We start from the raw sequence: 18,280 nt of genomic DNA on the forward strand, positions 1-18,280 counted from the left end.
TCATCATTATTACTACCACTACTACTATTATTCCCAGCCAACTTTAATTGATTCAGCAAATAACGGTTAAACAATCATGGTTTAATCTTCAGGCAAAAAAAAAACCCCTCATTGGGATGAGAATTTTGCTGCTTTGCCTCGGGCAACAGGCCTTTCTCGGGCAAAGAGAGACGCCTCGATGGTTCTCATCTTTAAGGGAGATTAAGAGGCGCACCTTCTAGAATCCTCCCGCTCAGGACACCATCGGGTTCATTCATCCTCTCTTGCTAGCAATCGACACTACACTTCCCAGCTTGCCCCGGAGGTGCTGCGGTGACGTTACGGGAAGTGAATCACGGGCTCCTTCCGGTAGCGAGTAAGCCCCGAGCGGAGTCGAGGTCCAGTGGAGACTATATCCTGATAAGACAAGATGGCCGGGTTGCCCCGCAGGATCATTAAGGTACCCGCTTTACTTCTCCTCTTGTCTGTTTCCTCTCTTCCCTTTCCTTCCCCTGCGGCAGCCGGAGGCAGGCCCCGCGTGTCGCTCGTGGCCGGGAGCGCCTGGAGCAAATGCTTCGGGGGCGCGGCGTTTCCGGTGAGAGAGATAGGCAGGGGTGTCACTGCTGCTGCTGCTACTGCTGCTACTGCAGGGGAAGTGGGGGGGCGAGGGACCGGCGGCAGGAGCGGTCACCGCCATTCGAGGCGCGCGCTCTCTTGCTAGCGTGCGCGTAGATGTGCAGAGGAGCGACGGCTGGTGGGTGCGTGACGGATGCAAGGAGCGCCGCGGGCGAGGCCTCGAAACCTCAGGCTGCCGGGAATGAATGGGAATTTCAGGCGGGGAGGCGTGCACGAGCCCCCTCCGTCTCCGGCCGCCCCCTCTTCCGGACCTTCACCGCGCGGTCCACCCGCCCCTCAGTCCCGCCTCGCCCTTCCCGCTCCTTGGTTTACTCTGCGGCCGAAGAGGGAGGCGTTTTGATGGGGCAACAGGCTAGAGATGTATGACCTGGGGCCGGGCCGGCAGGCGGGTGGAAACGGCTCAGCTGAATAAGCTCCAGAGCTCTGATATGCAGCCTCTACATTCGCCGCCGAAATAATTCTGCTCTTTTCTTTCCGACAAACAGCTAATCCGGGGAGAAGTGAGCGTGCTCTCCCTTCCCACGAGGAGGAAGGAGATGGTCACTTTAGCGATGACTCATGAGTACCTCCTTAAGGAATTGTGCTTTCACCGCTTGCCAAATTGCCTTGCAGCTCCTTTCCCCACCTCCTGTGTTTTTGTTTGAGTAAATCCAGATTTGGATAGAAGCTAAAATACTTTCATTTGAATGCATGCATCTTATGGCAGATTCTTGATGCCTCTATGTGTGGCATAATTCACTTTCTGCAGACTTTAATGTATAGTTTTAAAATCATAAAGAAATGAAGGTGAATTAACTGTTAAGCACTCGATTTAAAATAAATCCACTTACAAATTGTCAGTCTTCTATATGTATTTTGTCATTTGTAGCATTTTATTTTGTTTTGAATATTTATCTAAATCTGTTCCAGTGTTAACAGAGCACTTAAGAGTTCTCTAGCTAAGAGGGGTGATTCTGCTGAAGGAGATGCATTTCCATTGGTGGATAGGGCAAGAATGGATTCCCCAGAGACTCAATTATGCTGAAGGAAGCAAGGCAGATGTATGAGAAGTTACTTCCACCCTTGGCTGGTGGAAGTTGTTCACTTTTCCTTCCTCTCCACAGCTGTTTGATAAATATAATTAGAAATTTAGTAGTATAATTTTACTGGTGGTTGTAGGAACTATGCACACACATAATACACACATACAAATGATAATGTACTTTGATAACTTATACTAACATGTTTAACACATGTAGTCTTATGGCTTTCTCCAACATGATACATACAATTAATTGGCTTGTATTTTAGAATGGCTTTTCTGGGAAGGATCAGCTTTAGTGATGAAATTCTCTTCATTGCAGTAAAACACCAACTGTTTATCAACAGTAAATTTCTTTTAACTGGTAACTTATAAAACGAATTCACAATCTTCAATATTACTAAATGAGCAACACCAAGCCAAATCTATTTGCTCTAATGTCTTTCCTGTAGCTTTCTTGTTGACCATTTTGGAAATGGAATATTGAAATAAAAAGGCCTTTGAAATGATCAAGCAGGTAAATATCTCTATTATTACAATAATGAAACAACATAATAGTTCTAATCCAAACAGAGAAGCATCAGGGTTGAAGAAAGGGTTGAGGGTTTTTTTTGGTAGATTTGGCTTACTTGATCAAACTATTCATATACAGGTGTTATTTGGAATCACTACATTGGCATTTCAAAGTTACATTTAGTTATTAGCCATTGTAGTTGATTATGCAAACCTGCAGCTAATTATGTACTATCGTAGATAAATCTTGGAAACAACTGGAGGAGAAAAATGTCTCTTCAGAAAAGGAATGGACCTCTGAGCAACAGCCACCAAATATAAGAATGATTTATTACATTCTTTCTTAGAGAATAGACAAACATATTTCCTTTAGCACCACCTGGCTCTATGATATAATTCTTGTTCCACTAGGTTCCTAAGTCTGTTGTAATATCTGAGAATGGTGCTGATATGAATAACACTCATTTGGTTCATAAATCCCTGGTACTCAGACTTGGTAAAACTTTCACATTTTAGCAATGGGATCATCCAAGAGAATTCACCTACCCAGAACCTAGTTGGTTAGTAGCCAAATGTATGGAAATTGAGTAAACATTTTGTTAACCTGCAGTACAATAGCAAAACCATCTAATCCATCCTAGCATTCTAAAGAACTTCTGTTTGTTTATACTAGTTGTTCATATTGCAAGCTATATGCAGACAGGCTAAAAATAATATCACCAATATCAGTCTCCATTTGCCAGATCCTGACCTTTCTATAAATTAGGATCTTGCATAAGTATCAGCCTTCCCTTCATGTTACCAGGAAGCATTGAACCTTTCTTGGCATCATCAAGAGATTCCTAAGTGGGAGGGATCCCTGTTAAGATTAACAGCTATCCAGAAGTATCGGTTGTGGGTCTTTCAGCTAGTATTTCAAGTCATAACCTGAGCCCTGATTGAACTCTTATGTGAGTCAGCTTGGAACTCCCTGCATGAAGTAACATTCCTTAATGCCATAACTTTACACATTGCTCTCTACCAAGAAAAAAAATGTGTGTTATCTAGTCAAGCATCATCATCATCTCTGTGCCTAGAACGGGGGTGTCAAACTGGGAGTCCATGGGCCAGATGCATCATGCGCAGGCCATGCCCACCCCAGCTCCTCGAATGGGGAAAACGTCACGAAATGTCATGTGACAGCAATGTGACGCTGCGAGTTTGACACCTGTGGTCCAGACCAATTTTCATGACAGATGAATTTAGTGTTTTATTGGGGTCAGGAAAGTATCTTTTCCTTTCACTCAAATTCGAGGGTTAGTTAAAGAGGCATCAGCATAAATTGGATACCAGATTAATAGTCACAATTTAACTGAGCAGAATAGAGGGATCCAGAGTTTTAGATAGCCATGTGTATTTCTTCAAATGTCCCATTTTGGCTTATCATCTTATCATCATGACCTGCAGATGGATTAAGGATTGCAGCTGACTAGTTTTCAAAAATCAGAACAATCTTGCCCAGGAGGAATTGTGTCAGTCCACCAAAAATGCACCATTTCAATTCCCCTAGGCAGTAATGCTCCCTAGGAGATGTAAAAAAATGCATTTTTTTACTGTAGAAACAAGGCATCTAGCTCACCCTGGTGAAAGAAAGAAAAGGGAAAATATGAATGTATCATGGGCTCCATCAATATTTATATGTTCTTTAAACTGGTTCATATTTGTTGCTACTTTTCTCAAGTGTTTCTATCTCAATTCTCTTTCTGGCGTCACATTCCCAAAACTAAAAGTAGTGTCAAAATCTTTCATGCCCTACATTGAGAATAAGGAGAAAGATACGATGGAATATTGTGTCTTTGCTGTAAAAATGATCCAGCCAACAAATATATTAGTTTTATGTGTTGGTATGGACAATTCAAGAGCAAAGGTTAAAGAAGTTGGTTTGTAAACATCTTGAAAACTAAGCGGTAATAATGAGAAGTTACAATAATATTTCCAAGGGACTAGTCTTGCCAGATATCTTTTTTCCCCTTTAGTAGATAATTGGAATGCTTTAGAATGACCTATCTTGCTTTCACAAAATTGACAAAATTCAGAAGAGGTAATTGCGGTGCTTTTCATTTAGGAAACAATAATCAAACACACAGAATGGGAAATATGTAGTCTGATCACTTGTGAGAAAGATCTTGGAATAATTATTAATTTCAAATAATATTGTGGGCGTTTTGATATGTCTACAGAAAAAGGCAAATGCAGTTTTAGGTTGAATCAACAGAATTGTGGCCTTCAAATTACAGGGATAATAGTTCTCTTTATTCTGTTTTGGTTGGATCTGCTTTGCGTACAGGTTGTCCTCGACTTACAACAGTTCATTTAGTGACCAAAGTTACAATGGCACTGAAAAAAGTGAGTTATGACCATTTTTCACACTTACGACCATTGTAGCATCCCCATGGTCACGTGATTTACATTCAGATGCTTCACAACTGATTCACATTTATGACAGTTTCAGGGTCCCAGAGTCACTTGATTCCCTTTTGCGACCACCTGACAAAGTCAATGGGGAAACCAGATTCACTTAACAACCCTGTTACCAATTTAACAACTGCAGTGATTCATTTAACAAGTCTGGAAAGAAAAGTCGTGAAATGGGGCCAAACTCCCTTAATGCATTTCTCCCTTAACATAAATTTTGGGCTCAATTGTGGTTGTAAATTGAGAACTACCTGTACTTTGTACTGCATGGTTTGCCCTGCTGTAAGAAAGTTTCAGAAAAAGTAGAACAGATTCAGAGGACAACAGGAGGAATAATCGGAGGACTAGAACAAAGTTCTGTGAAAAGAGGTTGAAAAAAATATATTTTGTAATAGAAAATTGAGGTGGATATGACAAAGAATAATGAATTTAAACTACAGGGTAGCAAATTCCCATTAAATATTACAAGAAAAAATGGAGTTGTTTGGAACTAATTATACAAAAAAGGGTTGGATTTGCCCTATATTCAGTATGTTCAGATATAATCTATATAACTGATGGGACTTATTTAATTGGGATTTTAGGATGGGCCTGATGGCCACTTCATATTGTATGATTGACAGATAATGTGCTGTTAAAATTTTCCAGAACTCTTGCATATTTACAATGACAAACTTTTTTCTGATTTTTACTGCTATATTCTCACTGTGACTGTGCACTGCAGTACAATCATTTCTGGACCAGTAACAGTTTGTACATTTGTTCTGTACCACTGGCAGCAATTTAATGCCTGCATCAATAAAGTAACAAAGGTGCATTTGAAAAACTGGTTCTATAAATATGATTCAGTATGTTAAATTGGAAGTTTTAAAGAAGTGGTCTTCAGGTGTCTTTATCCTTTTTTATAATAGATAATAGTATTTTTATAAATATATATCTAGAATCTTTGGATTCATTAACTATTGTTTTATCTGATATTATATTTTAAATTGATAGGCTATAATATGCCTTCCACATATTATTTATCCAGTTTCTAACACGCTTAACTAGGATGGCCAATATTAAGAGAGAATGGGAACTTCACTAACATTTGGAGATAATAAACATTTCCTAATCTGTAGATAGCTTCTTAACTTTTATTTTAAATCTCTGATCAGATTATTTGTTAAAGAATATGTATGAAATAAATAATATAGATATGACAAAATAAGTTTTAAGATGCCTCAAACATCACTATGCTACAATCCGAATAAGATAATTGATTGATAACATGGACACATCTATTTCAATAAATAGAAAATATGTTCAGATATTTTTCTGAATGTATTAGGAGAAACTCTAGTAACCGGAAATGCTTCAGTGACTTAAGATATGCAGAACTAAGAATCAGACAGAATTAAAGGAGATGTAAAAAGAACTAATGATTGATCAGGAAATAAGATCTGCAGCTGTGACTACCATGTATGACAGTGTTTGATAATCAAGTTCTTGACTCCTGACTGAGATCTAATAATAGTTCTTTAAAAATTACAAAGAGGCATGGAAAGAAGAGATCAAGTGACAAATGGTGAGAAAGACTAAAGGATTATATTAGGCAGTTAAAAGGTATTTTTGTCCATGGAGTTCTAACATAAATAGTTAATGTCCACAGATTCGGATATTAAATAAATATAATAATGGTAAAAGCCTTTATTAGGGATTACCTTGTGATAAGAATGCAAGAAAAAATATTTTCCCATTCTTACTACATCTGCAGGGCTGGCAGCCTTTTCAAAATGACCTGATCTGTGTAAGATGGTGCTAAGGGAACATCTATAGGACCACGTGAAGGCTCTGAGCTGAACTCTGGATATCAAGATGTATGGAGTTGACTGAGGCACGATCTGGCTTGGTTATCACTTGTCTTGAGAAAATAGACCAGGCACGTGGTATATGTGTGATTTAAGGTCTCCTGGGAGACAATATATAATTAGATCCAGATAATGGTGAACCAATTTCTGAGGGAGGAAGGGGTCCTGCCAACTCCTCAACAAGCAGTAATCCTTTCCCTTAATGAACCATTGCTGGTCTATTGGTCCTGGGCAATTTTCATTCTGTCTATAATCTTCCTATTATAGCGAAAGTGCTGAGACGGTAGCTGAGTTGCAAGGCGAATTTTAAATTGGTGAAAGCAAGTTAATCTTGCTTTTCGATAAAGATTCAGACCTGGATAACGAGTTAGGTTTGATCACATTTGTTGGTAATTTTTCAAAAGACTGGAGTGGAAAAATGCATTTATCCAGGTCTTCCTGGATCTCTCAGTAGTTTTTGATACCCTCAATTATATCTTCTGGACTAGTTTTAGTGGGAAGCATGTTATTGTGCCAGTTCTCCTCCTGGGGTAGTTTCAGTTAGTGGGGAGAAAAATTTAGTTCTAGACTCTATCCCCACTTCTATTTTATACCTACATCAAGCCACTGCTTAATATCATTGGTCAACATGGGATTAGGTATTATCAGTATGCTGATTATACAACTATACATTGCTATCCTGGGCCAATTAACTGCTCAAGGTTCTCACAATATCTAGGATATGGGGATCTGAATGAGGAAAAACAGGATCTGGATTGTCGACTCCTATCCACTTATTTGGGGACGTTCCGTCTTTAGTTCTGAATGAGATAACGCTTCCTAGAGAAACCAGTGCACAACCTGGGGTCCTTTTGGACTTTTCCACTTGCAGAACAGTGGTCAGGAGGTCCATTGTGCAAATCCATTTTGTGCACCAATTGTGCTGCCCAGAGTTATTTACATGAGATGGCTGGCATATAAAATAAATATGTTTGGATTAATATCCATGGTCAGTTGTGCCTTGGTGACCTTCCATTTGAATTCTTGCAGTGTTCTGTTCATGGGTGTGTCTTTGAATACTATTTAGAAGCTATCACTGTTCCAGAATGCAGTAGTGTAGGCAGTTAGAGGCACATCATGGTGCATTCATGTAATTTCACTCCTTTGTAAGCTGCACTGGCTTCCAGTAGGCTCCTGGGTACAATTTAGGATTCTAGTGATAAAGCCCTTTTAGGCAAAGGACCAGCTTATCCCCTTATCTTTGGTTGTTTCTGCTGTCACATAAAATCTATAGATGTTTATGTGCTTCATGAAACAGTGCCATCTCTTGGGACCCAGGAGATATGCCTTTTCCTTGGCAGCTCCTATATTATACATTCCCCCCCCCCCAAGATTTGTATTCCTTGACCATTTTGGCCTATTATTTGGCTTTGAAAACTTCCCTCTCCAAGTATTGGACCAGGTGTTGAATAAGTCTATTCTGTAAGATATTGGCATGTATTGGAGTATGGGTTTTTAAATTATTTTTGTTTTGATTATTTGCCCTGATTCTACCCTCAATTAAGGGATTACAGGGTTATAAAAAGAGAGTGTGTTTTTTAATGTTTAGCTCTTTTTAAACTTGATGTTAATTGCCCAAATCTCTGGATTTGATGGACATAGAAGTATATTAAATAATAATAAAAAATAAACAGCTTGTATTCTGAACCACATAGGACTGGACTCGAGAAAGTACTATGAGAAGAATAAGATACTCGTAGAATGACCAATCTTCTTAGGTAAAGAAAAGGATTTATCTTAGTTTCGGACGGCACTCAGTAAAAGAAAAGGACACAATGTCTTGATCCAGACACTGTATTAAACCAAATAAGGTTTCTTTACTCTGATACAGCATGTTATAAGAATCTAGTCAGAAATGGCTTGGTAAACGAGCCATAGTTAAGGAAACCAAAGGAACTCCCCCTTAATGGGTGAACTCAGATACTTGTGCATGAGTTAAGGAGAAGGAAGAGAAGAAAAGGAAAGACAAACCATCTCAGTGGGATTCCTGTGAAAAAGAGTGTAGTGCATTGGAGCATTTAAGGTATTTTAATCTTAATGATGTGATGTGGCCTCAGAATGGTCATAGATGCCCGTGCACCATCTTTTCTTAGGGAATTATAACATTCATGCAACCCAGGAAAATACACATTTTAGTTAGGGAGGTATATCTGCCTCAGAACATCTTGTAATACTATGTGGATAGCTCTATAATTTAAATGTGTTATTTCCATGGAATTGCACAGTTACTCTGTGCACTCAGGAGGAGATGCAGTTTTTTTAAGGAGGCATTGAGAAATACATCTAATTTGTATTCTGTCTTTGTGGCTCCGAATCTGAATTATGCCATATACCTATTAAACTTTATGTATGTCTTTAAGAGGTTGAAATGTGTTGCATATACTTAGTATATTTACGGTATGTAAGTGTATAAATTGTGTAGCAAGTACAAGTGCTATATTCAACTAGTTGCAATGGTCAAAGAGGCTGTAGATCTCTTTCCTCTGATAGTAAAAAAACTAAACTGGATTCAGGTATCTTAAGATAAAATATCCATTTGGTTTAAAATAAACACTTTTTCACTGTTAGATACAGATCAGTTTTCTCTAATGAAATTGGAACAGAGAAACTAAAACATAAACTTTTTTCTTTAATAAAAGAATAGTTTACTTTGCAAACTAAGAAATTATTTGTAAATCTCAGGGAAGAGATGAAGTTCTTTCAGACACAAGCATGGAAAAATATAATACTGTAAATGAGGTGGCATTATGCTTCATAACACTACTAAATCTTTATTGTCATGTACAGTTTATCTATCTATCTATCTATCTATCTATCTATCTATCTATCTATCTATCTATCTATCTATCTATCTATCTATCTATCTATCATCTACCTACCTACCTACCTACCTACCTACTTACCTACCTATCATCTGTATAGACACTATTAAATAAATAGCTTAAATGTTATTTATTTTGTTTAGCAAAATCAGTTTCTATGCTTTCTCAAAGTATATCTGAAAACTTACAGATATCAGCAAATAGAAATTTTATAAATTTAAACAAATTTTCAACTCTTAGTATTTTTTTTCAAATAGATCTGGAAGTACATAAGAAATTTGAGGACATATTGGTGCCTGATTTGTCAAACAAACTAAAGGTTTTTTTTATGAAGCAGTTTTTATATTTAGCCATGCATGTTAAAAATAGTACTGTATTAGAAGGTGGTTCTGATTATTTCTTCTGTTAATCAGGCGAGTAAGAGCAGGATAGCACTACCTGGTGTTTTTCAATTTCATCTAGTGTGGTAGAAAACTCACTTCCAAAATAACAACAACTGGATAATATGCAAGCAATCATCATGTTATTAGTTCTAAGACTTTCAGGTTTCAGTGAGTCACTTGTCTCATGCCCCCAGATGAACCCAGAGCAAGAGCTCCAAGGTTACATTGGTCTTATATAAAATGTTGATCCAAGGACAATTTGAGCAGGTGTTTACAGCAGCAGAAGACCTCAAATATAGAAAAAAAATGTTGTTCAATTTTTGTTTGTTGTTCAATTTTTCAAAAAAGTTGGACCCAAACAAAAACAGCATATAAGAAAAGCTTTGATAGTTGAGCTGAGCCAAGATTTTAGTAGTTATTCCAACAGACTACCCTGCATTTACAGTGGGAGAGGGAAGAGATAAGGAAATGGCAGCATTTATCCTTGACTTCATGTGTCATTTCAAAGCATGAACTCTTACCAACGACTGCTGTGTTGCTGTTTTTTTCTTCTTTCAGGAAACCCAGCGTTTGCTGGCAGAACCTGTTCCTGGCATAAAGGCAGAACCAGATGAAAGCAATGCACGTTATTTTCATGTGGTCATTGCAGGGCCACAGGATTCCCCCTTTGAGGGTGGGACATTTAAACTTGAACTATTCCTTCCAGAAGAATATCCAATGGCAGCTCCGAAAGTACGTTTCATGACCAAAATTTATCATCCTAATGTAGACAAATTGGGAAGAATATGTTTAGATATTTTGAAAGGTAAGCATTTTGGAATCATTATTACAATGATAAGCTTCTTTTAGCAGATTGTGAAGATATTCAGAAATTATTTCAGTGATTTCCCAAGTTGGGAGGTGTGGGAGAAAGAGTGTTTTTATTAGAAATGCTGTTGCAGTACCCTCTCACTTGCTTCCTCAGACAAATGGTCTCCAGCTTTGCAGATCCGTACAGTTCTGCTATCAATCCAGGCTTTGTTAAGCGCACCCAACCCAGATGATCCACTAGCAAACGATGTAGCTGAGCAGTGGAAGACCAATGAAGTCCAAGCCATAGAAACAGGTGTTGTATCTTCATTCTAGGCCTAGTACCTCTCTTCAAGATACCTACCTGCCTACCACCGCCATCCCCCTTTCTCTTTCTGATGTGGGTGGTTTGAAGAAAATAGGGCCCTTGTCTGAGTTTCACATTGCTTTTCTTTGGCTTTTGCTTTATAAACATATTTAGATTATAGATATGAATGTAAGCAGTTAACTTTTTTAAATGAAGGACTACTATCTGGTTGAGCATAATTTCTACCTACCGTACCCTCCATTGCTGAAGTTTACTTCCCAGCTAGTTTGTTAAGGTTACTTGAATAAACATATTGTGTATACCAAGAAAAAACATTAGATAAATTATTCTTCCAAATGGTATGCTTTAGAGTCACAAATGAGATACACTGATCACAACTAATTATGATAAATACCGCATAACAGATAGTAGTTATCACATGCTTAATGTCAATATGGAAAAGCGACTATCAAGTCATAAAAAAGGAAACTCATGGCACAAATATAGATAGAATACTGTAACAGATTTTCAGAAAAATCAAATAAGTGGAGCAAAGGGAATATATTTAAATTTCAGTGTCTCTTACTTTTTTGACTAATATATCTTTTTTCCTTTCTTTTTACAGCCAGAGCATGGACTAGGCTATATGCCATGAATAATATTTAAAATGTGCTCTAAATTAGTGTGCATCACTTTTTCCTGTTCTGCCAAGACCTCTTCCTTTTTTTGTTTTCACGTAATGGACAGAGTCTTAGAAAACTTTACAGAATAAAAACCCAGACATCAGTTCTTTGGTGATTTAAATGCACATTAGCAAATCTGTGTCTTGTCCTAATTCACTCCTGTTCTGCATGAGCAGAGGCTAGAAGTATCATCAGGATTGTTTGTGAAATTGTTTAAAAGCAGTAGCACATCTCTGCTTTTAATGATTTTTTCCCATCATGAGTTAAGTGTAAGCACTGTGAATGAAAGTAGTCAGGGTTAGCTGCAGGGGTTTTTGTTCTAATTGTGTGGGTTCTTCCTCCCTTTTTTATGGTGATGCTAATTGCATTGGTTAAAGCAGCTAACCAGTTATATTCTAGCCAAGCCTAACTTAGCTGTAGCTGGACAAGCTTGGTTGTTTGAAAAAAAAAATGGGAACATTAAACATCCATTCACTAATAATATTGTGATTCTGCTGTCAAGTGTAAAAATCTTCCTTTCAAGAAAAAGCTTGTGACCATTTTGTATGGCTTGTCTGGAAAATCTTCTGTAAATCTTATGTTTTAGTAAAATATTTTGTTATTCTACTTTGCCTTTGTACAGTTTGTTTTGATGTGTTCTTTTTCCCCTTTTCAATTGTGACAATCGCTTTTTTTAAAAAAAAACAAAGCTGGATTGAAACTGTCTGATTTCATCAACCTAAAAGCTGTAGTATAATCTTGGATTTTTTTCCGACTTGTATTAATGCCTTACTAGTGTTCATAATATTTTTTGTTTTTGTGTTTTTAAAAAGCCTTTGATAATGTAGTAGCTTATCAGAGACTTAAATAGGTTAGATGCATCATTGATGTTATGTACATGCAATGTAAGGTACCACTAAAGCAGGAAGCTAGCAAAACAAACAGCAATTTTGGGTGTGTATGTAACTTGTCTGTCTTGTGTTAAGTATTATCGGGTATCAGACTATACATTTAAAGATAATTTACATCTTTAAAAAATGATCCTGTGCATAGAATTAAATCCTACATTATGGTGAATTGAGATCTTTACAGCTAGCTTTGTTAAATCTGGTTTTATCTGCAATTCTTACATTACTGTGGTTTTGCTCCATTTCTTAATTTGGAATATAGATTTTTTTTTAAAAAAGCCATCATGTTAAGATGCAAAAAACCTCCACAGGGGCATATTTTGACCACATTTCTCACTCCCACACTTCCTGGAAACTTCCTTTTATTACCCTTGTCTTTGCCTTGACTATCTTCTCATCTTTGTGCTTTCAATGTGGCCAATGTAATGCCAGTTGCCAGAGGCAATATCTGTCTTGTAGTTCAGGGGACAGTATTGAGATCCATAATTTTCCCATCATACCTGTGCTAGTATCATCTGGGATTTCTATATAGAATATGGTGTATGTATTGTGCTCTTATGTAAGATAAATATCTATTAAACTCACATTTTCAACAGACAAATGTTTTTAGTGATGGTATTGTCCCCTGAGTTGATTGCATTATAGCATAATAAAAAGTTCATATATTTTAGCAAGAGAGATTATCTTAAAACGGTTTCTCTAAAAGCTGGCATTAAAGCCATCTTAAAGTTATATATATTATATATATAATCTTACAACCTTTACGGATGTAAATTCTTCCATATTTTGTTGATAAACATAAACCATACATATCTGTAGTATAGTGTAATTCTAAAACTATTAGTGAAAGACATGTCCGATTTTGACAGTGCTACTATCAAATACATTTTGCTTTAATTTGTGGTTGGATGATAAATAATATATAATACTTTTGTTTAGTTGGATATTCACATAACATATGTCTTTGTATTGTGTATTTTGACAACCCCTTGGGCATTTTTCTGATATTCAAAATACTTCTGCTGTGGATTTACACTGCTCTTTATTTATTTAAAGACTTCTTAATGGCTGAATGTTTGGTTATTACATTACTTACATTCTAAGATATAACCACTAAACTATATTTATTGGAAAACAAAATGCTATAAATAAAATTTGTCTTTAAAATCCCAGAAGCATTTTGACCTTAAATTAATTGTGAGAAGTGGTTAATTAGAATCCTTAATTTTCAAATGTATTGTATAATCCAGCCAGACTTAATTATGGGTTTCATTTGAAATGTTTATAGACTGATATCAGGCATTTGCTTGCAGAATGTGCCACTAAATTCTTCTGTAAATGCATAGGCTAACTGACTTAAGTATATTCTGTTGAACTAAATGGGACTTAAAATACTTTACATTATGCTCCCCTCCCTTTTCTTGCTTGTAATGAAATGCTATATGTGTATTCAGGTAAGTGAATATTATAGTGTGTTGTGTGTGTGTATTCTGAATATTATGCAGAGATATATACATTGCCATCAAAAAACTGTAGAAATGTATATACATACATCTTTTTAAAATAAGAGCTGCTTCAAATTTTATGACTTGTAAGTTATATATTGAACTCAAACATTCTATAAGGACAACAGAAATCCTCCCCCCCGCCTCTTGTGAATTCTACCTCTAAATGTTGACAAGTGAGGTTTCAAAAAGCATAGATTATTTTATTTTAAATCTGAATCGCATTTTATATCATCAAAAATTGCCAGGCGTAAAAGACTACAAACGAAGGTTCAGTTGATTTATTGCTAAAAACCTATGCACAGGAATCGTCTCAACTAATGATCAGCACCTGGTTAGAGTTAAATAAGGGTCAACAGCACTCAAGGGGGTGGGTGGATTTAATTTGCTTGTGGCTAAGTAGGAATTGTAGGCTGATCCCGCCTTTTTGAATACTTTATTTGGCCAAGTGTGGTTAGACACACAAGGAATTTGTCTTCAATATAGAAGCATTCAGTGTACTTGCAAAGCAACAGAGAGAGCAATAATAACTTAGACTTAGACTTAGACTAACTTTATTGTCACTTTGAATGTACACTAATCGGCATACATTAAAATGAAATTTCATTGCATACAACTCTCAAAGGGTCTCCACCAATATACACTACTGTACATAAACATAATAAAATACAAAATTATGCACATACTCACATATATTATATGACATATAACAGTAACAACACCAACATTAATAGCAATTGTAATAATTGATTGCACTCAGCTAGAACTTGATAACTTGGATCAAAAGACAAGAAAACTAATGACAACATACCATGCTATGCACCCAAAAAGTGATATTGTTCGATTGCATTTGCCCAGATCTCAGGGTTGCAGAGGACTCTTACAGGTGAAACAAACTGGAAGAGGAAAAACATGGCTTAGATGACTACATAAAAAAGGAAAAGAACCTCTGTTGAAGGAGGTGAACAAGGAAAACCTCTTGAAAATCACAAGATTGAAAGCAGAATATTGAAAAGAAACAATTGAGCATCGAGTTTCTAACTGGAAAAAGAAGTCTATGGACAGTCAATACCTGAAGGCCATTGAAGGAAAGGTAGATACAAAGCTAACATGGAGATGGTTGAGATCAGTGGTGCTGAAGAAAGAAACTGAAGGCTTCATTTTGGCTGCCCAAGAACAAGACCTGTAGACCAATTCCATGAAAGCAAAAATTAAACATGTCAGTAAAAATAGCATATGCTACTTATGCAACAAGAGAGATGAAACCGTGGATAACGTTATCAGTGGTTGCAGCAAAATCTGACAAACTGTTTACCTACAATGTCATGATTGAGTTGCCAAAATCATATACTACAAGCTTTGCCAGGAGTTTGCCAGCAAAACAGAAACAATTAGAAAAAATAATAATGAAATACTGTGATCTGCAAATTGAAGTTGAGTGATTGTGAAGGAAGAAAACAACTGTTGTACCAATAGTAATAGGAGCTGTCTGTCAATATCCAAAGGGTTGCCTAGATGCATGGAAATGTTGATCTTATCACGCCTGTGTATTCTGACTTTGCAAAAAAAACCACACTAAACTGCCTATATACTCAGACTTTATTTTAACAGCTCTTAGGTTCTTGGTTAGGACTTGAACTGTTTTTACCAGTCCCAGACTGTAAATTGAAGATTAAATCTTTAATAAATAATAATAATAATAGCAATAATAGCAATAGTAGTAGGAATAATAATATTTATGGTGATAATAATATTTTAAAATTTAAAATAATATTTTAAAATTTTATAAGATACATCAACAAATTGCAGCTTCCTTCAGTAACACCAGAACTGCAAAAAGGCACTGTTTGGAAGATCTTATATTTTAAGAAGGTACTTGGTTGATACCTAGGATGCTGGCAGCAACCCATAACCATTAGCACCAGTCAATGGCATTTGTGATGCATTTTTGAATGTTCAGTTGGCTGAGTTTCATGTTTAATGAATAAAGTATATAATATATAATAGTAATACCTAGGATTGCTGGTAGCAACCTGTATCAACCACCAGAGCAAGTCAATGATATTTATAATACATTTTTAATGTTCACTTGAATTTCATGTTTAATGAAGAAGGTACTTGGTTGATACCTAGGATGCTGGCAGCAACCCGTATCAACCATTAGCACCAGTCAGTGGTATTTGTGATGCATTTTTGAATGTTCAGTTGGCTGAGTTTCATGCTTAATGAATAAAGTATATAATAATATAATAGTAATAATACATAGGATGTTGGCAACAACCTGTATCAACCACCAGAGCCAGTCAATGATATTTGTAATACATTTTTAAATGTTGAGTTTCATATTTAATAAATAAAAGTTTATAAGAATAATAAATAATACATATAAAAGGGGGAAGAAGATAATTTTCACTCTGTGTCCAGGTTCTGCCATTCCTTCTCTTACAAAAAATCAAATCCACTCTCTTTAAAGTCCAGAAATATACTGTAGTTGGAGGAATTTGCAATTTAGCTCTTTACGTTTATTAAATGAATAAGGTAATATCTGTTATCAAATTGTACTGTGTTTTTCCTCTTTTGTCTATCCAAATTTATAGAATTAACTTACTCTAAACAGTCCTAGTAGATATGCAAAGTTCAGTTATTTATTTATAAATAGTTCAAATAATCTGGATATATCTCAGCTTGAGTTCTCTGTTGGTGTTATGCTGATGAGAAGGATTTGATGATTCCATCATCTACAAATAGGCTCTACAAATTTGAAAAACTTAATGTTTATTTTAAGACAGAGAATTTTAAGAAGAAAGATTGGGCCCTTCACTGAATTGGATGTGTTCCGTATTATTGTGATTCTAAAAACAAACAATATTTCCATTCAATCCAATAAACAGAGTTATCAATTATAAGATTAAATTAAAATGATCATCTCTACTAAGCCATTCCCGTACTTGCAATACTTGAGAAATTGAGGATTGGATGTTTTTAAAAGCTTATTTCTAGTGCATTATGGTTATTAGAAATGGTCTGATTTAGTTAAATCATGGTTTATATGCATAATGTGCATTCCCACCATTTTATGATTATTTTAAAATGCCTGATAGGATCTGTTTGACATTTTTGCCTGTAATGTTATGACATTGAAATAAAAGGAAGAGTGATGATTCGTTGTACAGTGAACTTTTCATTGGAGAATCCCCCTCTGAAAAATAAGGCTGGCAATATCACATTGATTTTTGTTTCCTTTGCACAAATATTTAAAAATGTAGATTTCCCCTAACCAGATTGCTAAACTACAGAATTTCATTACCTTTCATTACTGCAGAAGCAAACAGTTGGAAATTTGACAAATGTTGGACATGCCAAAGGAAGAGAGAGATTAATTTATTCACACCAGCCTCTTTTTAAGATGTCAGGAGCAGGGCTTTTAAATGACCGTAACTCCCTCTGATGCTTCTGTCAAAAGTACACTGTCCAACTAAAGAGAGAAGCCATGTTGGCACTAGCAATTCACCATATGCCCTTGTGCTCTCCCAAATAGGCAAATTAGAATGCCAACCCATCCCCAAGTTTAAGCAGCAGGTTTTCTTGATAGAAGCTGGCTCCTATGCTTTCTACTTGGCATTTCTGTTGGAACAAATGGCTCAGTTCATCAGGGAAATCAGCTGTTTTAAGGTCAGCCCTTTCTATGAACAGTTGGTAAAGTTTAATAGTTTCTATAGAACACTTCTTTTTGTGTTGCTTTCTGTTATCGGCTTGCTTTTGCCTTTCCCTGTTAAAACCTTTATGCTCATCTAGCAGTAAGTGAAAATATTCTCTGGTAAGGCTTACTCCCAAGGCGGCTGAGTTTTCCCTTCACATACATAATATATGAAAGAAATATCAATTACCTTTTTAATCAGTTGATACAGTTGATATAAATTACTGTTTATAGTAGTAATTCACTGGGATTCATGTTTAGTGACTATTTTCTGGTTGGCAACATAAAATACACTTGATTTGTTGGAAGCCACAATTTGATTTGATGCTGACACACGTGATTTGTCATTATTACTCAGACCAGTTTTGTTGTATTTGAAACTGAAGTTTGTACTTAGATCAATTTAAATGATAACAAATGATTGTAACTTGTGGTATCATGATTGGATTTTCTACTGGATTTTGAAGCATTTAAAGTTGTGAAGACCCTCTTGTGTAAATTCAGATAGTTATTCCTCTTACCATATTTGCTTTCAGTTTGAAAAAGGATTAAGGTCCAGCATGTTCTGTGGGAAGTCTGTTACCTTCGGATGTCACCTTTATAAGGCCATCATATGATAAGAGGACTGAGCAAAGCATGTTTAGGGGATTTGTGTGTTGCATAAACTCCATTAGGTTTATTTGTAAAATGAAGAGTTACTTGAGTTCTCAAATAG

At 36.2% G+C, this 18,280-nt stretch overlaps 1 protein-coding gene across 1 annotated transcript; it reads left to right on the top strand.

Moving 5' to 3' along the window:
- The first annotated feature begins 288 nt into the window (after positions 1–288).
- UBE2N (ubiquitin conjugating enzyme E2 N) lies at positions 289–12,082 on the top strand. The gene is made up of 4 exons (XM_081956873.1): positions 289–439; positions 10,256–10,502; positions 10,662–10,802; positions 11,419–12,082. The coding sequence occupies exons 1-4, from the start codon at positions 410–412 to the stop codon at positions 11,457–11,459; spliced, it is 459 nt and encodes a 152-aa protein (XP_081812999.1). The 5' UTR covers positions 289–409; the 3' UTR covers positions 11,460–12,082.
- Positions 12,083–18,280: the final 6,198 nt, after the last annotated feature.

Source organism: Natrix helvetica (assembly GCF_964273705.1).
Source record: "Natrix helvetica genome assembly, chromosome: 6".
Lineage (NCBI taxonomy): Eukaryota > Metazoa > Chordata > Lepidosauria > Squamata > Natricidae > Natrix > Natrix helvetica.